Genomic DNA, 23975 nt, shown 5'->3' on the forward strand with positions numbered 1-23975 from the left:
GAGGAAAACTGTGAGAGGGAAAATATTAATGAGCCTGTTGCTTGCCCTGAGTGGGCCTGAGGATTAATCATTGAGGTTGCAGTTTAAAATAGCTTTGGTCTTTTGTACTTCGTGTAATCTGTTGCATTGTAATTTGCAGCTAGTTGAATTAGATTATTAGGATGCACAGATGCTATTGAAAAGAACTTAGTTGCTGTAGTCTGCATGAAGGTATAAATATAGGGGACTTCTGTGTCCTGGTGACGTTGCACAGTGCGTATGAACCATGGTGCGTTCAGCATTATTCTGAGACATTTATTCTGCACACGTTGTAGTTTGAGGATATTAGTATTAACAATATGTCTCCAAGCCAGAGAAGCATAGATGAGTATAGGATGAATCATCAATTTATATATAAGTAGCTTGATTCTGGTGCTCAATTTGCTGTTTCTGTTTATTAGAGGGTAGAGCTGTGTGATGATTTTTGATGTCTTTAGACATTGTGACTTGATATGGGAGCTGAAAGTCAATTTTCTGTCCAGCAATATGCCAAGATATTTGATCTCGGACTGCCAAGAGATTTCTGTGTTAAACAGGAGAACGTCTCCAGTAGGAAGCATTGATCTTCTGGTGAACAGTACGACTATGCTTTTCTCAGGATTTATTTTGAGTCGCCATTTGGTGAAATATTGTTCAATTATCAGTAGATTTTCCTGCAGTTTTTTTGATTGCTAGGTGTGGTTTTAAAGATCTGGCTAATATCGCTGTATCATCTGCATATAAGGCTTTGATAGATGACAGTGGGTTGTGCGGAATATCACACATATAAATGGAGAAAAGAGTCGGTGCCAGTAGTGATCCTTGTGGAACACCAGCCAAGATGCGTTTTTGAGTTGAGAGTGTGCCATTTAACTTAACTTGCATGTGTCTATCATAGAGGTATGATCTGATCAGATGAATCACTTCCAATGGTATTCCAGATATTATCATTTTATTTAGCAAGCCGTAGTGCCAGACTTTGTCGAATGCACTGGCTATGTCAAGGAAAACAGGCCCAGTGCATTGACGCTAGTTAAATCCCATGGTGACATATTCTACTAATCTGTATACTTGTTGTGTAGTACTGTGAAATTGTCAGAATCCAAATTGCTCCCCAGGAAGAATGTTTAGTTTGTGCACTAGTTCTTGGAGTTTAGTGAGAATGACTTTCTTGGCAATTTTGCCTAGGTTGGAAATGAGGCTAATTGGTCTGTAGTTTTGAGGTGATCGCAGGTCTTTTCCAGGTTTATGGATTGGGATTACATCTGCTAGTTTCCAGTGGGAAGGAAAATATTTGTAATATTAGATGGAGTTTATAATGTTAGTCAGAGGCACAATAGCTGTGTGGGGTAGTCGTTTTATCACCCTGTTTGTGATTCCATCAGGTCCAGGAGCCTTTTTGTTTTTAAGCTTCTTGATTATGTCGTATAATTCTACAGGTGATGTGGGTGCAATTTGAATAGGGCATGTGACAGAAAGTTTGAGCAAAAATCTGACATGTCGGAACTTGTATATGTGATTGAAGTCAAGATGGTCATATGAGGGTTTGCATTGCTGTTCTAGAGATGTTACTATTGCCTCGGCTTTGTCTGCATCGGTATGGATAAGGCCAGTATCTGTTTGGAGAAGGGGAAGAGGTTTGTTTTTATCTTGATGTTTTTGATAAGATTCCATATGGAGTGGTTGTCAGGAGAGATAGAATTTAATTTTCCTTCCCAAATTTGATTTCTGTGCACTGTGAGGGCATCTCTAACTGCAGAGTTGAATCTGTTTAAGATTCTTTTATCTTGAGGTGCTTGCATGTTGTGATATCTTTTTTTCTTGCTCTGTTCTTTTCTCTGATCAAGTTTTCATGTCTTCTGGCAAGTGGTTAGATCTGGGGGTAGTTCTGGAAATAGTTACTGCTGCAACGGCAGTGTTTATTTGTTTAGTTAGATCCTTTATAGCTGTGCAATTTCCTCTGTGGATTTAATCAATGGTACAGGACTGATATATTTTGGGAATACCTTGGATAGCTTATCCCAAGGTATATGAGTAGGGGGGAGGAGACAGGGTATCCTGGTTTCCCAGCTTTAATAGAATGGGATTGTGGGCAGATGAAAGATCATTTAGTGTCACTACATGGAGTCTTACATTCTGTAGGATAGTTATGTCTAGTACATCAGCCCAACCGTATGTGTTGTGATGGGTAGGCGCTGTGGGGCCTGCCACAACCACATTATTGGATCCAGAGTAGTTAGCAAGGATGTGACCATTTTTATTTGTGGAATGGCTATTCCAGATAGGATGTTTGGCATTAGTCGCCAGCCACGATGACAGGCTCCCTGTTGACCAGTACAGCATTCAGATCTGAAAACAGTAATGTTTTTTGCAGAGGATTATATGCTGCGAAAATCTTTAGTTTGCCCACCGTACACGTGGGAATTTCTGTGCCTGTAATCTCGTGATTAATGGTGGATGGAATATTTATAGAATGATGATTGATGTAATTTTTAATGTAAATAGCAGTGCCGCCGCCTCTGCAGGATAATCTGTCTGTTCTGTACAGCTGGTATCCATTTATTTTGGGATTATCTGATGGTCGGAGATGGGTTTCAATTATCAAGAGTATATCCGGCTGACGCCTTTGGGCGAACTCCCAGAGCTCCAGGATTCTACCTCTTAATCTGTTCGCATTCCATGCTATGATCTGTAAAGAATCTGGTTTTATTTTATTTCTGTTCATGAGGGAGCACCGAGATAATGATTTGTGTATCCTTTAGAAATCTATTTGTAGAGCATGGTGAGGAGTTGGATCTGCTAAAATCCAACAGCATATTTGCCAAAGAAGAGATAATGATAGCTGTCAGATTTGGATGTGATGTTGGCTGTTCCAGGGATGTTTGTTTAGGGTGAGTTATATCTGCATATGTCCTAGACTGTTGTTGCTGAGTTGTTCTTTTAAGGGCTTCTGACCCTTTATGTTGATCTTTAGGAGGCTGTGAAGTAGTCTCTGACGTAGGTGTGCTAAGAGAGGAAGAGTATGTTCCTTCTTCAGATTTTATATTTCTTGGATTGTGCATCCTCTGTAGTTGGCAGTGTGAGGACCGCCACAGTCGACACATTTAGCCGGGGTGGATTTGGCTTAGAACATGTATTTGTTGGGTGGCTGACCCCACATTTTAAGCATTTAAATTCAGCCTTGCACATTTTCTGGGTGTGACCAAACTTCTGACATCTGTGGCATTGCCCTATTGAAGCCTTTTTCCTTAATGGTTCTATAGTAATTTTCAGTCCACAGATGGACATCAGATCATATATGTGCTTGTAGGTTTGACTGATCTCAACTAATACCAGTAGCATTGGAGTCCTGTCTTTCCTGGTCATTCTTCTGACCTTTACGGGTGGTAAATCTTGCCAGTGTAGATCTGCAGTGATTTCTTCTGTGGAAACATCTTCAGATACACCTCTAATCACTACCTTGAGGTCTTTTTCTGATCCTAGTGAAAAAGTGTGGTACTGAATATCACATATTCAATTCAGAGGTTAACCGTCGATAATCCATCACTGTCCTGGGTTGGATTTTAATACCGTCTGTGACATTCTTTGCTTGGCTGTATGAGATCTGTTGATTGTACATCGTAGTCCTTAGCGACATCCATTTATTCTTTTCACGCAGAATAATTGGGGATATCTTTTCCCTTGAGGAGGTAGGAGAGACTGGGACAGTACCATTTTCTTCCATTCCATCAGCATTGGGTGGTTCAGAGGCTGCAGTTTTGCGTTTTTTGCGAGCACGAACCTCCTGATAATCGGTGTGATCTGTAATGGGATTATCCTCAGCAGTTGTTGCTATTTTGCTGGTGCTGTCTTGAAGAAGTTCTAAGAGTTGAGAGTCATCTGTATCAACTTCTTTTATTTCATGAACTACAACTTTTCTTGGCCATTTTGTGTGAAGCAGATTGCCTATGTGTTTAAATATTGCCAGAAGCTGTTTAAAATTTAGTTCGTACGGTGCATCCATGGTTAGACTCGAGCCTTGTTCTGTAGAGCAGAACATGTCTTTCCCTTTCCACAACAATAAGTAGACAGTTTCTAATGAAGCAATGAAACAATGGTGATACTAATGGCAGTAGGTGTAGTGTATCGCCCTTGTTTTGAAATTTGTTGACTTTCCTACATAGCTGATTCTTTGGTGTATAAAAAAAGACCTCTTTGAAAAATAAATCAATTGTTTATAGTAGTAAAACTATTTACTACTAGTAAATTAACTAGTCAAAATTCCTTAAATCACATTTTATATCAACTATCAAAATACAAACTCCGATACTGCTATCTTGAAACTTTTCAGGTTAAATTATTATTAGTTGCAGAAGTCATATATTTCCCATATACAAGTAGTGAAAAAGTGTATCATCTTATTAAAACTAATCTCTTAATTTAATGATAAGGTGATGCACCTTTTCACTGCTTGTATATGGGAAATATATGACTACTGCATTTACTTTAACCATGGTATCTCTTCTGGGTTTGGCTTCCACTGCTGAGATCTCAATAAAGGTTAAAACCTGTCTGTGTAGTTGTCCTTTTCTTAATGCCTAGCATGATAATACATCTAAAATGTTGTGCACCTTATACTAAGCAATTTATGGGAAGTAATTAGCTTCTATATACAGATAGCCCAGTCATGAAGATACTTCAAATGCAAATTTGAACTTACAGTATTAGATCAAGAATATAACTTCTTCAGAGCTTTAATTTATAGTAATAGCCAAATGGAAAAACTTTCAACATCTATCTCTGATCCAGAGTAATTTAATAATAAGATATGTAGGAAATATGACTTCTACTTCATCTGTGGTATCTCTTGTGGATCTGGCCCCCACTAATGACATTTTTTATAATATTCGTCTTTAAGTTTGTCGCTTTTTGGGGAGTAAAGTGGCTCTGGTCAGTATTGGGTTTTGAGCCACTTTTGAGTTTACTGTCCTGGAGTGATTCAGTTTAGGATGATGAGTTTAGTAGTGATCTTTTAAGGTCACTGAGTTTTGGAGAGGTATCCCTGCAGTAACATATCTCAGTATAGGGCAAAACTGGTCTGGGTAGTTTCTTTTCCTTTAATGCATATCATTATACACATCTCAAAGGATACGTGCTTTGCATCATGCGATACCAAGGCAATTGATGTGAAGTCATTAGCTCTATATATACAAGTAGCCCACTCATGAAGATCCTTCATGCATAAACTTTGTTTGCTTACACTGGGATAAAGGATAAAATGGAGAATATAATTTCTTGGCATCTTTAATTTAATGTAAAGTGTTTATTTTGATCAATTTAAAAAGTCCATCACTTCACCCCCTCCCCCCAATCTCATAAAGCACCAGTTTGTTGTGGAGAAGACCTCCTAGTGATTTTTTGATGCTTTTCTTCCTTCATTCTTCACTCTACTAATTCTAAGTCTCTTTTTACTATCCTCTCTTTCATACCACCATCTCTGGGATCCAATGCTCATTTTCATGTTTGACATGCAGTCCAACCCATGGACATCTGGAAAGTTAGATCCTTGTAGTCTTGCACTAATTTGGTCTTTGCTTCAGCAAGATGGAAGTCCGGGATGGCCCAGCCAGGACACATTGACTAGTGGGTTTGCCCATAAGGGTCACTTTTTTGAGTTTATTCTGTGGTGATTTTGTAACATTTAGACCAAATTTGCTATTATGTGAAGTGTTTGTTTGTTTTATTTATTTTAAACAAGTCCATTACTTCTCCCCTGCCCCCACATAGAGCACCGATTTGTTGTGTAGGGGACTTCCCAGTGATGGTACTGGTCCTTTTCGTCCTTATTATTTTTATATGCTTTTCTTCCCATATTCTTCACTCTACTCCTCCTGACTCTTTTTACTATCCTGTCTTCCAGACCACTATCACTGTAATTCCATGCTTATTGTATGTTTACCATGCAGTGCAACCTGTGAACATCTAGAAAGTGAGATTCTGGTAGTCTTGCACTACTTTGACCTCCACTTCGGCAAGATGGAAATCCTGGATGGCCCTGCCAGGATGAATCGACTAGCGAGCTTGCCCGCAAGAATCAAGATGTCATAGTAAATCTTCTTTTCCATGGTCCAGAGATAGGCCTGAAGACTTGCTGTGGTGCTTATACAGCAACAGGGGAAGGCCTAATATTCCATTCTGAGTGCAGTCATTGCTTGCTGGAGAGTGGGCATTCATTTATATTATTTTCATCTTGGATAGCTCTGATTTCAATGATGGTGATGGTGCTAAGGAAATATATATATGCAGGGAGAAAGTTACAAGTAGCATAATCAAGGGAAAGGAAGACAAGCATCAGGTAACAGTGGACTTGATATTATGTAGTACGAATGGAGATATGAAAGATCAGAAGGATGGTGCTGCTGACTGTGTTAGCGAATCTCAAGTGAAGGTAGGATGCTTAGAAAGGAAGATAGAGGGTCAGAGAGGAAGTGGAGGATATGAAAAAATGAGTTGATGTGTGAAGTGAGAGATTAGAAGACTTGAAACCTCACTAATGTGAGACAAAACAAATAATAAATGTGAGAGCAAGTTGTGGGAATAGGAGAAGGAGAGAATGGGAAACCAGGGAAAGGGATAGGGGTGAGAGAAAGTTTAGAGAGTTTAGGAGCAAGGGAAATCAAGATGAGTGGAAGACAGATGCAGATCATAGATAGAAGAACAAAGAAGGAGGTAAAGGTTGTTGTTGGAGGAAAAAAGTGAGATGCAGGTGAGCAAGGAATGATTCATGGTGTGCAGAACAGAAAGAGGAGTACTTACCTGAAGAAAAAATACAGAGTTTGTGCATATGTCAATAAAGTGAGGTGAGAATGTGGATGATATGATGGTGATGGTTGGTTCAAAATCTGAGAGGTGGTGTGAATTGGGTAATGAGAGACTTGAGTTTATTGTTAGGATAGTATGAGAATCAAGATGGTGTTTTATCAAGATACGATAATGCAGAATTGAGGAGAATAGTAGCAGTAATGAATTGCATAAGCGAGATGTGTTGAAAGAGGGGTCTGGAATATGTGGATGCTTGAAGTGCATTTGAGGATAGAGGAGAGCTGTATTCAAGAGACAGATTGCATTTAAACATGGAAGGGCATAGGCATCTGGAGAGATTGTTGTTCTCAGGAGGACAAATGAGAGTTTTAGGACTGGGGAACTAGAGTTGCCAAGGTGAATGCTAGCAGAGATAGCCTTTTGTGGGGATAGTCACTTGGTAGATGGGTGAATGTGTGATATTTGCAGAGTCAAATTGAGTCTAGATGAATAATAATGTGTATAAAAATGGTGACAATCCATTGACATTTCTTTATACAAGGGCCAGGAGTATCAGGATGAATTAGTGGCATTGAGTTATCACTGCCACCAATTTCCAATAATCACATGTCCTGTGATTATTGGAATCAGTGAAATGTGGTTGACTGAAGATTAATGTCCTGCCAGGAATAGAAGTAGAGGAGTGTAGCATATTTTGGCAGGATAGCAAATGGGGTGGTTGAGTGTTACTTATGATAAGTGATGACCTAGGTCCTCTCAGAGCTGATAACTTGGAAGGAAAAGCACCAATAGTTTTGAAAATGTGAAGTGGAGGTGAACAGGTTAAGATATTTAATGAGATGTTGCTATAGACCAGGGAACACCGAGGGTGATGAGCAAGAAATGTTTAGGCAGATCAATTTGGTGAGTACAAAGTGACTGATCGTTTTTGGAGATTTTAACTATAGCAGTATAAATTGGGCAGAGAAAGCAGCATTTAGTTAGGGAATGTAATTTTTGGAATTCTTGAAGGACAAATATCCCAGAGGAGCTGATGGTTAACTGAGATGTCAATCTTATCCCCCATTTGGTAGAATGACTATGCAGTCTTGACTTGGAGGCTGAATAGACACATAGAAGCTTTAAGGAGATAGGAATTTATCTGGAATTATAAAGAAAGTAACTATAGTAATCTTTTAAATTAGCTTGGGGAAGTTACATGGAAGAAAGAATTGCAAGGGGGAGATATCAGCTGTAGGTGGGGGGGGGGGGGGCTACTGAAGAAATATTTATCAGCAGCAATAGTAAATAGCACTCCTCAAGTGAAAAAGATAAACATTTGGTGTAAAGAGGATGACTAATGAAATCAAACACGTAAGGGAAAGTATAAAGAGAGGTGGAAATCATTTGCATGAGGAATATATAAGCTTTAAGTCTAGGAAAGTGACTAGTTTAATATGGAAAACAAAAATGGAATGGGAGGAGAGATTAACTCTACAGTCCATGGAAAATCCTAAGGAATTCTGTTATGTGGCTAGTAGGAGGAGAAATGATTGTAGACAAATGACCTTGTTAGATGGAAAAGGAGGTAAAATGACCATTCTAGAGGATATAGTGGCACTATTTAATGGTTGGTTTATTGAGGCATTTCATTCTGGAAAAGTAGGTTTTATTTCTGGAGGAATGGGGAGAATTGAAGGCTTAGAAGTGCATCAGGTGAATGCATTTTAAATATTAAGTACTGTGGAGTCTGTACAGCAGTGAGACTGGATGGAATTTCATCATGTGTTTTCAGAGAATGTGCTAAGGAACTGACAGTTTTGTTAACCTGACCATTCAATGAAAGTTTGGTTACTGGAAAAGTGTCCAGTGAGTGGAAGGAAGGCAAGATAGTGGCATTGCAAGGATGGTGACAGGATGCAGGAATCAAACTATAGACTGGTTAGTATTTCTTATGTGGTTGGTTGTTAAGATTTTAGTGAAATTAGTAGCAGATTTTATATAAAATGAGCAGATGAGGATAATCTTATCTGTGAAATTCAGTATGGATTTGTTACAGGGTCTGGTTTAGGTAATTTGTCTGCCTTTTATAATAGAGTGGCTGACGAAGGAAAAGCATATACTGCCCTTTATTGTAAAGGCATTTTTGATAGGATGCCACATAATAAATTAATTTTTAAGTTGCAGCACATACGATTAGATATCAGATTAGTGAATTTGATTGGAATTGGTTGTCTGATAGCTATCAGAGAGTTATGTATGGGAGAGCTGTATCATGGAAGAGGAAATTCACAAGTTGGATTCTGCAGGGATCAGTACTGGGGCTGTTGCTTTTGAACCTTTATGTCAATGATATTGTCACTAGATTGCAGGGAGATATGTAGATGATAAATCTTAGAAGGGTTATTAGTAATAGTGCTGATGTTTTGGGTCTTCAAGAGGATTTGAATAAGCTGGAAAGGTGAGAAAATGAATGGAGATGTAAATTTAATACACCTAATTGTAAGGTCTTGAAATGTGCAATCTACACTTGAATTTCATATAATTACAGGTTACTTTACCTTGGTCAAGCAAGATTATCCATCACCAGATGCAGTTCTGAACACCATTCCTATATTAAATCCAAAGAATGTCACAAATCTGGCTATGATTATGAATACGAGTTATGAATACTAGCCACAGGATCTTGTGGAACGATGCTAAATTATTGCACAAAGGTTCTTACCCACCCAATCCTCAACCTCTGTGAAAGATTGTCTGTGATCAAAATTTGGGTAGTGGTCATCAACACACACACCTATATCAGATCCTAATATTATATTAGCATCGGCTTGGAAACATTTATACCCCACTCCATCCTAAATTCTCATCCCTTATCTAAGCCTTGGTTTTCCTGTGGGTTTGCCAAGGCTGTATAAAAGAAAAGTCAGGCATAATGGAGTGTTGGCTTGCGTCCAACACTCCATCTTCCTATACAGCTTCCACCAAAGCCCGGAACAGCTGTAAGAAAATTATCACCACATTGAAAACTGATTTTGATAGAGCTAAAAGCAGGAAACTTGCATCCTGGCCAAACAGCAGCCATGCTGTCTGTGCTTTAGCCAGTGTTGTTGGCTGTAACTTCTACCCAACACTACTCCCATCACTATTACACCCAAATGGTACTATTGCACCATCACCCACAGAAAAATCCAACCCTCTGACTTCTACTTCTCCAATTCTTGTGTAGCTGATCATGGTAAAAGTTCCCCAACCATTCCAAACATTCAGCACTCAATGCCATGTTTGACCTTTCGCCAGAAAGAGATCTGAAATATTTTGCTCAAACTGGATACCAAAAATCTCCTTGCCTTTATAGCATCCCTCCAGTTGATCTCACTGTCTGTGCCCCAGAGTGGACCACAAGTTTATGCTTCCTATTTACGCTTTCTTATTTCACTGGTATCTATCCTGCAGTCTGGAAAAAATAGACCATATACACCCTCTGTCCAAAAAGAAACCAAACTTTTGATAGAAACATCATTTATAGAAAATAAAACACAGGCTAATTATAATTATTCAAATCATTTATTTCAATCAATATACTCTCCCTCAGCTTCGATACAGCATTTGGCATGGTCAATTAATTCGTTAATGAGTTTTTTATATCGGTTTTTGGGATACTGTTGAGGGTCATGGTTACTGCTGCTTGAACATTTTCAGTGGTGTCGTATCACTTTGCTTTCATCGGCAAATGAAGTTGGGGGAAAGAGAAAGAAGTAACAGGGTGCTAAATCAGGTGAATACGGCAGGTGATCCAACACACAAACTTGGTTTTTGCTCAAAAACTGTCTCACAATGTTCGAACGATGAGATGGTGCATTATCGTGCAAAAGTGACCAGCTGCCTGTATCACGATATTCATCCCCAATTCACTTCAATTAATCTCAAATACGATTTCAGGTTTTCTTTGATGAAATCATACACTTTTTGGATGTTAACTTCGCTCAGTCCAGTTTTTGGGCAGCCCAGCTTTTCGTCATCCTCAAGCGTCTCACGACCACTTTGAAATCGCTTAAACCACTCGTTAACTTGAGTACGGGATAAGCATTCATCACTGTATGCTTTTTGAAGCATTTGATGCATTTTGGTAAAACTTTTACCAAATTTAACACAAAAGTCAATCGCAACTCTGTCACTCTTGGCACTATAACTCGGCTTCTAATGAAACGATGTCATAAACATTTGAAACAACACTAATGAAGGTTGCCGCTTTCGAAAACAAAAAAGACACAACAGGTGGCAGCACTAGTTTCTTCTGTTTTCGAAAAGTTCGGTTTCTTTTTTGGACAGAGGGTGTACAACCTATTCCTAAGAAGGATGGCAAATCTTTATCTTCACGCTACCATTCAATTTCTCTCACCTCAGTTCTTTCTAAAGTAAATTGAAGAACCATCAACATCCAACATTACTTCGAAGACGCTCATCTAATAAATGACCTGCGGTATGGATTCTGTCACTGTCGATCAACAGGGGATCTACTGACCTATGTCACCAATCTCTGGACAAACATCATAGAAAGGTTTGGCCAATCTCAGGTGGTTGTTCTTGATATTCCAATGCTTCTGACCAAGTTTGGCACAGAGGTCTATTAAGAAAACTCCCATCATTTGGACGGCCCCCTGAATTCTGCAATCATAGCCAGCTTTCTGGCTAGATGCCCACTTTGAGTGATGGTGGATGACTCCTTATCTTCTGTCAATATATACAACTAATTGGGGTCCCCAATTCTGTGTTCTTTCGCCCACCCTCTTCCTTCTATACATAAATGATATACTCCAGCTGACTGTCAATCCAGGACACAGTTTTGCCACTCCTTTTAATTTGACAAACCTTTCAAAGCACAAATCATCACAACTTTTAGAACTCTAACCTCACTACCTTCATACTTCATAAATTTCAATGTTCAAACATTTATCAGTGGGGTTTGGATAACACATCAACTTCAATGCTAGCAAAACACAGCTCTGTATTATTTCCCATAAAAAAAGAACCCTGGTCTTCCAATCATACTTTTGACATTAATCAGATCTCTATTCAAGATGGGATTCACCTTGTCAGAATAACTCTAACCGTAGGTTAGAGTTATTCTCTTGGCTCAAACATGTGAACAAATACTGCCTCCTCTGCATCATCTTTTAAATAACCCTATACAAATCACAAATCCTCCTGACCATTGAATACTGCTCTCATACCTGGAGTTGCCCCCCAGGAACTCTCAGAAAATACTGGATTGTGTACAGAAACATTAGATTGATTGATTGATTGATATCTCTCTCTCTCTAATACAATCCACTCACTTTCGCACAGATTTTCAGTCTCCACAGCCTTTATCTTCTATAAATACTTGTATGGCTGCTTTTCATCAAAATTTACATCAATAATTCCCTTACCGTCTAGCAAATCTGTCTCCAATGCATGCAACAGCTAACTAACACCCCCTCTCACAATTCAACTCCAAACCTACAGAACAAATTCCTCCTCTTCTGTGTTTATCCTTTCCACTGTTGTCCTCTGGAACACAAGAGGTTAATCAACCTATGGGTTGACTAACCTCTCGTGGATGGGTTCTCCATATTAGCAGAAAAAAATTACCTGGCTTTCTCTTGCACTAACACATGGAAAATGATATCATTTTACATGTGTTGTGTCTACGTTGTTGTTTTTGAATTCTGTTCTGTTGCACTAATGATGGGGGTATGCAACAGCAGTTACTTAAACTGAAATATCTGTATAATTACAGTTTATTAAATATTCCTTCACTATGTTTATGTGATTTTATATTATTTTTATGGATTTGGCACATTTCCCTCTTCATTGAAGATTAGATGGTATTAAGAATATTAGGTTAAAGATAAAAACTTTCAGAACAATTTATAGGGTTCCTAGCAAGTACTAAAGTTTATTACCAAACATATTGTTTTAAATTATTTGCTAAGCAGTGTAAAGAAATGCTTTGCATCAGGATTTCCATTCTTTCTTTCTCTCTCTCTCTCATAGTCTATACCTTTTGAAATTAGTTGAAATTTGCACATGGAATCTAAATGAAGGAAACTCGGTGGAATAATAAAAAATGATCCTATGTTTACTGTCATGGTTAAGAATGTATAATAGTCTTATTACAAATATGTTTATCAAGAACAAAGGTTTGCTACTGTTTATAAATATTAGTTACTCCATATGTTTCATAATTTATTGAATTTAAATGCTGAAATAATTGAAATATGAAATTTTTTAAAAAATGCAGATAATTGGCTTTTACTGATTTTAATTTCATATACTTTCAAATGTTTCTGTGTAGCTGGATAACCTTCACCGCCAGTTAATCCGACTGGAAGAAAGAGCTAAGAATAGAGACAGCAAGTTAGAAAATATATTACAGCGTGTTGAACATTTTTATGAGGACTATAGTAGTACTGCTAGAGATCTCAATGAAGCAGTGGAAGAAGAGCAGTCATTTAAACTGGTTGGTGGTGAAGCCGAAAGTATTCGAACCCAGCAAGCAGAATTCAAGGTTTGTTGCTTTCTGTCAGTTTATGTCACATACCTGAATTTTCTTGTATATCAGTTTATGCCTCTACTGTGCAGTAGGTGAGTCAAAGAATTAATTTCTTATTGAATCTGAGTAGTTTCTTTAGTAGCATAATCAGAAAACATTTCCTAATGATAGTGTTTACTGAGAATTGCTCTGCTTAATGGAAAAATATCTATGTCACTGCCTAACAGGGAAAAAATCTGTGAGTCATTCCTTCAGTATAAAATAATTTTTATTGATATAAAGGTCAAAATTTTATTGATATTCCTGATGAATATAATTAGTCGTCATCAGGAATATTAAATACAAATTAAATGTGAATAAAATGATTTAATGAAATACATATATTAGTGCAGTTATGAACGAAAAAAACTTTATTAATTGTTACACTTACAAAGAATGTTGCAACAGTACCCTTCCCAAGTGGCAAAATTTAGAATTTCACTTGGATTCAGAGATTATCATAAAAATCCTGGAAATTAAGTGCTGTCCATATTACTATCTTCTTCATAGTTAACTGATTCATCATGGATCTGTGATACTGCAGAATGAACAACCATGGGACTTAATGTTGACATCATAGAATTTTTGGATTTAAGCCTACCACCACTGGCATTTCATTTCGCTCATCTACCACTCTCCAAGTAAAGAACCTTGTACACACATATTAAAAACTGGAGACCACAAATATGAGAGTTCTGAGAAAGATTAAGAGAGTGAACTGATGGCATCAATAGCAGAATCACATTAAAAATGAAGATATTAGAAAGGAACTTGAGATTATTAGAGATTATTAGCATTCAAGAATGTGTTAGCAGAGCTAATGTAAGGTGGTATGGCCACTTAAATGGAATGGGTGAGAAAGGATAACAAAACAGGTTTTTGATGCCAAGATGGCAGAAAAGAAACCTAGAAGACTGAGTTCTAGGTGGATTGATTCAGTCAGAAGTGCCTTAGAAGTACGGAATATTAGATATGACAATATTGGAGTGCTCACAATAGATGATCAATTTGGAGGAAAAGTGTTGGTAGGAGATTAATAATAATATAAACTTAATTATGTAGTGTTGTCATAGTAACTTGACATGCTTTCCCCTTCAGGCTATCATATTCCTGTCTACCCATTTTGTGAATTTTGCTATTAACCAACTTTTCCTTTTCACCACTCCAGAGATACTAATTGGTCTGTAAATTGCTACTTCTGTCTTGGAGCCACCTTTATGTAATGGAACTATCTTACCCTCTTTCCACTCCCTTGAACCTAGTCAGAGCTGAGACTTAGATTAAACAACTTCGTCAGTGGCTCTTCCAGTTCACTTGCACATTCTTGTAGCATTCAAGCTGATGTACCGTTCCAGGCCCATAACTGTATTCAGATTGATATTTTTCAATATACTGAGTACAGGTATCACTTGATATACGCGGCAAGAGTTTTGATTAACGCGCATTTGACCTTGCAGAGCTCGCAGCTGATCTGACAGATATATGCAAAATGTTTAATATAAATGTTACACAGATCAGTGTATTGCTTGGAGGTCAAGAGTAGCTGTGCATTCATTTAAGATGATATTCGGCACTATTTTTTGTTGTCAGTTTGGTTCAACACATGGTATGTAAAGGTTTGTGATATTTGACAGTAAATTGTATCTGAGAGATATTGTGACCTCTGATGTCAGTATAGTATGGTTTTTTTTTTTTTTTTTTTTTTTTTTTTTGTTCAATAATTTCTAGATTGTAACTAAAAATGAAATAAATAAACCATCATGTATAACTGAAATAGAGAGCCAAAGGTTTATTTATCATACATCTCCTCTAGGAGATATGCTTTATGCTAGGAAAATACTAAGGAAAGTGATCTGGAGCTTACTCCACCTTTACTACGAGTTGCCCATAAGGTTGCTTATGCTTGCATCCACCGAAACTTTTATTTTCTATATATTTGGCATGAAACTCTTGTAGTTTCTATATTCGGCTATGAAATAATGTTGGATTCAATATCTACTTAATTTGTACCATCATGTATTGCAGTGTTTTTCTTTGTTTTATTGCTTGTTTTCCGAGGTCTGGAGAATCATTTTGCTTGTTATCGTAGAATTTATACCGATAAGAAAAAAAAATTAAAACTGTTCAAACGACTCTTGATAACTTTTTTTGATAAAAAAAAATTGCAGTAACTAATGTAGGTACAAGCATTTATTAAACATTTACTTTGCAATCATTTTTTCTTTCCTAATGGAGTACCATATAAAACAAATCATTAATACAGTAATCGATCATGGACAAATTGTAATTTTTACCATTGATTATTAGATTTGATTAATGCGATTTTGATATACGCGGTAACATCGAGGGATTAATTAACCGTGTTAATCGAGGGATACCTGTACTTCTAGTTCATCTACCTCAATTCTCACATTCAGTCTGTCATGTCAGTAACTGCAAAGTTACTATCCAGATGAGAAAATAAGAGAAAGAATGATTATGGAAAGAGAGCGTTACTATGTGATCACTTAGTAACTATTCTGCTTGTGTAATTTTTCTACCATCAGCACTGAGTAATGCTATCTTTCCATAATCATTCTTTCTCTTACTTGCTACATAGTAAAAAAACTTTATTGGATTTACTTTGGCCTGCTTAGCTAAGTTCCTCTCGAAATCTATTTAACTTTCCTTATCATACTAATTAGCATTCTTGCTTGTGCTTTATACCTCTCATGGTATGCCGACCATGAGAATGTGTGAGTAAACTGGAAGAGCCACTGACGAAGTTCTTTAATCTAAGTCTCAGCTCTGACTAGGTTCAAGGGAGTGGAAAGAGGGTAAGATAGTTCCATTACATAAAGGTGTCTCCAAGACAGAAGTAGCAATTTATAGACCAATTAGTATCTCTGGAGTGGTGGATAAAGTATTGGAAAAGTTAGTTAATAGCAAAATTCACAGAATGGGTTTTTGTTGATTATATTTCATCCACAATGCCTTTATTTATTTATTATTTTTATTGTAGCTGCTGTTTTATATTGTTAGTCATCCATTTTAATTTAGGTTTCTCTTCCTGACCCTGGTATGCACTCTGATACTGCCTGCTTAAACAATCCTTGATCACTTCCAATGAACTAATGACATTTATTCCATGTAGTTTCTTGTGCTTTGGCCCTGCTACAAGTTGCCTCCTGAGTTTTTCATAATTGCAGCTCTGTAGTTCTGCATAAATCCTTTCTTGACTGAAATTTCCACATGTTATGCAACCTCCAAGGAAAAGACGGTGTGGTCACTTTCCCCGACTGGTGGTAGTCTACTGGTTACAGATAGATCTTCTGATGCTAGTATCAGATCGAACACTCTCAAACCCCTGGTCTTTTTCATCACGTGCTCTCTCAGGTACTTATTCCTTAGTATTTGTATAAATTCCATTTTCATTTTGCTATGTGCCCTTTCCTCCTTCCAGCCTATATCACTATAGTTTTTGTTGGTTGAAATTCTTCAGCTATCATTAAAAATACCCTCCTCCTGCCTTATTTCTTCTATCATCTCTGAAAATACAATATCCATTATATTTTATCCCTGTAACTACATCATTCTCTGACAACCAGGTCTTGCTGATGCCAATAATTTTTGGTAAAGTTGAACTGCCAATTACTAAAAATGCCTCTCCTGTATTTCTGATACTTCTGCATTCTTGTCAGACATGTCTGGCATTCATTTCAACATCTCTCAGGACCCACAGTTACCCTTACATAATGTCATTACCTGTCCATTCAAATTTGAAACCTTGGAAACTGCACACAGCTCTTCACAATCATTCTTGCACTCATACTTATCTATCTCAGGAGTGGCTACTTCCACACACAGGCATTCCTGCACTCACACTCATTTGTCCTAGGGATGTCTAGATGCATGCTTTATTGCTTCCCCCCCTAATGTCTCTAGTTTCCCTGGTTTTGCCCTTCCAATCTCTCACTAAACAACACGTTCTCCATGCATCTAACTCCAAAACCATTTAAGTGCAATCCATCAGGCATGTACAGATTCTTACATTCATCAAATCCACTCCACACATCTATAAACTGCACACTATCCATCCATATTGTTAGATTGTGATAGAATGGAAATTTATGTATTCCTATCTTATCACAGTCTAACATGCCTTTCCAAACCAAAAGAATGAGATAAATACAATAAATTGCCTCTAATTGTAGAATAAGTATTATGTATATATAAATCAAGTGAGTTCTTTAATGAAAGGGTATTTTGTGCCGTTCATGAATGTGATTGAATTGATATTGAAGGTATAAAACATTAGCAGAGCATTATAAAATATGTATAAAAGAATTATAAAATGTAATCACAAATTCAACGGTTGGGGGGGGGGGGGGGAGTCGAGTCCAAAGGTTACGCGAGGGAGCAGATCGCCCCGAGTAAACAATGACGTCATCGTACTTGCGATTAGCGGCAGAGACGATGGACGCCGTGACGTAGTAGTTCGCTGGACATCGAAAGGGGCAAGAAACGCTGAGAAAGAGGAGAAAAAAAGCCTTGCGACCCTGTAGCAAGGCTTTTTTTCTCCTGGATCTCTGCTGTGGTTTCCCCCCCTCATGGCGAGGAAGGGTGCCAGTGCCCGGTACTGGCAGTCGCGGGTTTCGGCGACAGTATCTCCGCGGAAAAGTCCGGCTGTCCACAGAAGGCCAGTTTCCTGTGAACTTATGATGCCATAAAGTGCCATAAAGGAAGATAAGTGGACTTTGTTTGTGTTTCACTGAATATGAATGAAAGATTTGTGCCATGTTAATATGTTATAAAAATGGAACTTTAATGATATAGGATAAGGTTGTATTGCTAGGACCTTAGAAGGATATTGAATTTATGTTTATTATCTGTCGTTGTGTTAAAGTTCACCATTATATTGAATAAAATCAAGGATATGTTTTGAGTAAAGAATTGGCATAATATTAAGAGATTGTGAAGGATATGAATGTTATCTTGTGTAGTCTGACAGAGCTACGGAGTTTTAGATTGATTGTGATAATAGTACATGATTAATGCATTAGCGAAAGTTAATATAATTCTTACTTTAGGAAGCTACTGTATAATATTTTACAAGTGTAATAGTAGTGTTTGAATTTTATATACCTTGTCTGAAACTCCCTTAAGATGGGATTTGATTTAGTGTTATTATGTGTATCAACTTTTGAGTATAATAAACCTTGCTTTTGATTCTAACAAAGACTTTCTGTGATTTCTGGAATCCGATGCACCGCTTATAAAATATTAATGCAAACCTATGCGAGATATCAAAAGGGATATTTGAAAAGGGTATATTTTGGCCACGTCTGCAGAGTTGATAGGTATCATTAAGTACTGTCCAGAGATTACCTCTTGGTTGTTAATGTTTAATAATTTAATAGCGCTAAGTGGCGCAGCGAAACAAATAAATTTCTTGGTGTTTTATGAGAGGTAAATCTTAGATACTCTGGTACTGCCTCTATCTCGAGGAAATTCCATTGTCACTCAGAGGTACCACATGCTACCCGATAGTGTATTACAGAGATAAAGCAACAAAGGTTTAAAATAAGTGTGAATAAGAAGAAGCGACACAACATAAATGGCGCAGCGGTAGGATAGTTATAATAAGGAAGAAAAGGTTACAACATAAATAGCGCAGCCGATAAGGTTAATATAGAAGGAGGTTTAGGTAGAAAAGATTGAAAAAAAAAAATACAACCGTTGTACAATAAAAGACAAAAAAACGTTACAACAATATCCATCGGTGAGATGAGTGGATGATGTCTGGAGTGACTGATCTTCAGAGTAAAAGTCTCCAGAAAAACATACAACAGGACCACTAACAAGGGCACGAGGCACATTACTGAGCAACAGAGTGATCATACAACATTTGATGATATCCAGTGGATGAAATAGATGGATGAAATGAATTAATGTAAAAATAATTTTTTTGAGATTTGTGTAGTGCTTCAATGCTGTTGCTGACTCCAAAAACAGTTTTGCAAGTTCATAATTACTTCTACATATCTGCATGTGTTATATCAGTTTTCTTCTATTTAATGCCATGAAAAATGGTGTCCAATGCATAGTCTTTTAATTCTTGACTTGAACATCACTATCACTAGGATCCAAAGCCTTGTTGCTGTATTTATTATGCAGCAACTTGGAGACATGCCAAGAAGGAGATTCTGTTATTGTTGCACTGATTTGGCATCAACGTTGTTTGTAGTAAGTCTCCTCCTTGTTATCACCTCACTGTTCCCTGATATTCTCCTTAAATAACACCTTAACGCGCGCGTGCACACACACACACATATATCGAAATCTCAAATCTTCTATCTGGTTATGATATGTTGATGTGTTCTCCATTTGTTCTCATGGTCCAGACACATTACATTCTTTCCTCTTTCACCTTAATATTCTTTACCCTAGAATCCAGTTTGCCATGGAAAAAGAAACGAATAATAGTTTAACCTTCTAAACACCTTGGTAACATGCCTACCAAATGGTAACCTGTCCTTTTCAGTGTACTGGAAGCCCACCCACATAGGCTGATACATTCATAAATTTTATCACCCCCAGTAATATTTTATTATTAAAACTAACCAATAAAGCCTATAACCTTTGTTTCAGTGAGTCCTCTCTTACAACAAAACATATGCACTACACCTTCTTATCTAATGGCTATAGTTCCCACAGCATCAATAAAAAACCAATACTTACCAGAATCCTCGACCTTCTCTTCAGAAAGATTTAGTAATGCTATCATCATTCCATATGTCCGAGGCACTTCAGAAAAAATAGCCAGAATCTTAAAGTAACGCAATCTATGCATGGTTTTCAAGCCTCACTGAAAGCTTGCTACCTTCATATGTTCTACTAAAGATTATTTCCCCTTCTCTCTCTCTCTGTGCTTGGAGTATATAAACTGCCCTGTTCCTGCAAGTTGACAGACATACATATAGACAGACAGAAGATCAGCCATTATCTGCTTGGAAGAACATAAAAAGTGCATCTGCAGTCATGACTGGTCAATCGGACCTTGCATACTATGTTTTAGATAGAGTTCATAGAATCAATTGCAGTTGCTCTTAAAAATCAACGTAATCTAAATAAATATGGTCTTTTGTCCATGTGTTTCACTTAGTTTTATGTTGCCTGTGTGTGTTACAAGTTTCATATTTTAATCCCTGATATGTCTCAGTGACTGCGATTAAATATTGGAATAATGAAATAACATTTTTAATCTTTTCCTTAGTGCTATTTCACTCCATTAAGCTTCTTACATGAGTTTCTCCCAGCACTTAAGCCTTAATGCACTTGAACGAAAGCTACATCACAATACGCTGTAGTATTGCAATGCTATATAACTCTAAAGTGAATTTATTGCTTGCCTTGTAGTGAATGTCTATGTTGGGATCTGTTTAGTGTGAAGCTCTGGTACTGAATCAAACATCCTTTGGGAATGAGTAATTTTTTATCCTCAAGTTTATTAGAGCAAACTTCAGCTCTCCAGAAACCATAGAAACATAATTTATAAATGAGTTGCCATACATATGGAGTTCTCTGTCAAGAAGGGGTTTATGTTCAATTATAAGGCTGATGATTATGAGAAACTCTGGAGTCATCTTGGAACAGTGCCATGGCTTGAGAAGCTACAGGAAAAGAATGTTAGTAGTGCATGGCAAGTCGTCAGAGATTGCTCGAGAGTAGCAATAACAGACTGTACCAGAGGTCAGGAGAATAAACTAAGTTGGAATTTCTTACACAATGTTTTCTTTTTTTACAGCTCTTGCAGTAAAAAAAAAATTGTGAAGGAAATATAAAGAAAAAAGTAATCAGCATACTCATGAGCAGTACAAAGAGAAGTAAGAAGGATGACTAATATGGCAAGGAAGAAAAAATCAGACTATGAGAGAGAATTAGCCAAACTGGCCAAAGTAAACCCCAAAGAATTTTTTCATTATGTAGCAAGAGAGGAAAAATAACTATGGTAGAGTGACTTTAAATAATGCTCATGGTAGTAAAGTGACTGGACCACAAGAAATAGTTGAGTTGTTGAGTGATCATTTTGCAAAGGTGTCTCATCTAGGGTGATTTTACAGTTCCAGATGTTATAGAGATACAGATGAACAGGAGGTGTTCGGCATATTAAAAATTATGAATGTGAACATGGCAGTCCGTGTACTACGTGAATGTGCAAGAGAATTGGTATTCCCTCTGACGAAGTCGTTCAGTCTAAGTCTCAACTATGACAGGGTTTCAAGGGATTGGAAAGAGGGTAAGATAGTACCATTGCATAAAGATAGTTCCAAGAGACAGAGGTAACAAACTATAGACCAATTAATATATCCAGAGTGGTTGTTAAATTATTGGAAAAGTTGGTGAAAGATAAAATACAGTTGGTGGATAGGGATGTGACTTTGTAAAGGGTAGGGCCTGTCTTGGTAACTTATTCACATTTTATAATAAAGTAACAGCAGAATTGAATAAGGGTAATGGCTACACTATAATACTGCTTGACTTTGCCAAGGCATTTGACAGAATACCACTTGCAAAACTGTTAGAAAAACCAGAGCAAATGAAATTGGATATGAGGCTAGTAGCATGGATATGGGGGGGGGGGGGGGACAAGTGGAGGACAGACAGACACCAGAGTGTAGTATATGGTGGAGTAGAATCTAGGAGAATGATGGTGACTAGTGGAGTATATCAGGGTTTTAGTACTAGGGTTATTACTCTTTAATTTGTATATCAGTGACATATGGAAAGATTTAATAAGGGATATTCAATTGTTTGCTGATGATGCAAAACTTGGGAGATCAGTAGTTGATAAGGTGATCAGATATCCTGCAAGATGATTTAAATAAATTGGCATTGTGGTCAAAGGATAACTATTGTTAACTTCATGTTGCAAAAAGGTTTCATATGGTGTATCATATTGATGGTATTGATTGCAAGAAATTGACAAGGCTAGGGACTTGGGGAGAATGGTGGACAAAGAGTTTAAGTTCAGAGGGCATATTGCAAAAGTTGGTAAAATAGCTCAAAGGATTATTTGGATGTTGAAAAACATGATAACAATGACTTTTAATGGGATTATATTGATCAAGTGCATATAATAAACAACTATGTTATACCAACTAGTTTCACCAACTAAGGCTGTTGGCATCTTCAGGGTACATAACTGATGTAAGGCTAAAAAGTAAAAAACTGTTACAAACTATAATCAACCGATTCCAATTATATTAAACAAAGAACAGATCGCATACAATACATGCATAGAGTGTGCATGATCTCACTTGTTGTTATTTAGGAACTACTATAGTTGGCACTGTAATTCAGTTCTGGCGAGTTGAAAGATCTAATAAGGGTCTTCCAGATCATGGGTAAGATTAGTCCTTGGTTCCTGTTAAGGTTTTGTATACAGTGGGCAACTGTTGTGGCCTCTTTAAAAATTCGGGAATGGAAGTCCTCCTCTATGTAAGGAATTGTGCCTCTATCCCACTCTATGGTATGGTTCGTTCTTGAGAAATGAAAAGCTAACCCTGATTTTTCTTCTCTGTTATTATTGACGTCACCTATGTATTCTTTTTGCCTAATTTCAAGGCTCCTTGAAGTTTGGCCGATGTAATTCAAGCCGCACGAGCAGGGTATGTTATAAACTCCAGCATATTTGGAGAAAGGATGGCTATCTTCTGGAGATCTTAAGAATTGTCTAATCGTTTCTGCGGGTTTAAAGACCACTCTTATTTTATGTGGTCTAAGGAGTCTAACAATCTTATTGGAAACTGTCCCTAAGTATGGAATGACGATATGGAATGTAGAAATATAACGTATATTATCTTGTTGTCTTTGTCGGGGTTCAGAGAAAAGTATCTTGTGGACGAGTCTTCGAGGAAATCCATTCATGGTAAGGTTGGTGGATATCAGGGATAGTTCTTCCTGGAGGTCTTGTTGATCTGTTGTAAGGAGAGAGGCATGGTTCTTCAACATGTGTACAATACTAAGTTGCTGAGAAACGTGGTGGCAGGAAGTGAAATGTAAATAACGTCCTGTATGTAGGTTTGCGGTAAACTGAGAGGTTGATTCCACCATTCGGAAGCTTCTTAATTAAAGTGTCCAGAAATGATAATTGGTTATCTTTTTCAAGTTCTAAAGTGAATTTGATTGTGTGGTGTAGAGAGTTGATTTTGTTAAGATAGTTGAACAGGTCCTTTTTTGTGTGGTTCCAAACAATAAAGATCCACATATCTCCACCATACTGTGGGTTTAGGATCTGTTTGAGGTAAGATTTTACTTTCAAAATCCTCCATAAAGAGATCAGCACAAGTTGGAGAGAGGGGGCTACCCATTGCAAGGCCAGTCAATTGCTGATATATGGTTTTATTCCATAAGAAAAAGTTTGATGTTAAACAATGACGGAACAGAGAAGTAATGTCTTGTGGGAGCAAACTTCCTAAAATGTTGATGACTTCCTCCACAGGGATGTTAGTGAATAGAGATGTAACATCCAGGCTGGCGAGTAGATAACAAGTGAAGATAAGGAAGTTATTATCCCTCTTTATGAAGCTATGATTCAGCCACATCTTGTCTACTGCAC

At 37.4% G+C, this 23975-nt stretch overlaps 1 protein-coding gene across 1 annotated transcript in view; it reads left to right on the plus strand.

Moving 5' to 3' along the window:
- shot (dystonin-like protein short stop) overlaps positions 1-23975 on the plus strand; it is a 1304552-nt gene that overhangs the window by 762402 nt on the left and 518175 nt on the right. Inside the window, exon 55 of the mRNA XM_090402172.1 lies at positions 13139-13351. Coding sequence (XP_090258298.1) covers positions 13139-13351 — 213 coding nt within the window. The remainder of the gene's footprint in view (positions 1-13138; positions 13352-23975) is intronic.

This window comes from Typopeltis vanoorti, chromosome 12 (genome assembly GCF_054136105.1).
Source record: "Typopeltis vanoorti isolate ZY-2024b chromosome 12, IOZ_Tvanoo_1.0, whole genome shotgun sequence".
Classification (NCBI taxonomy): Eukaryota; Metazoa; Arthropoda; class Arachnida; order Uropygi; family Thelyphonidae; genus Typopeltis; species Typopeltis vanoorti.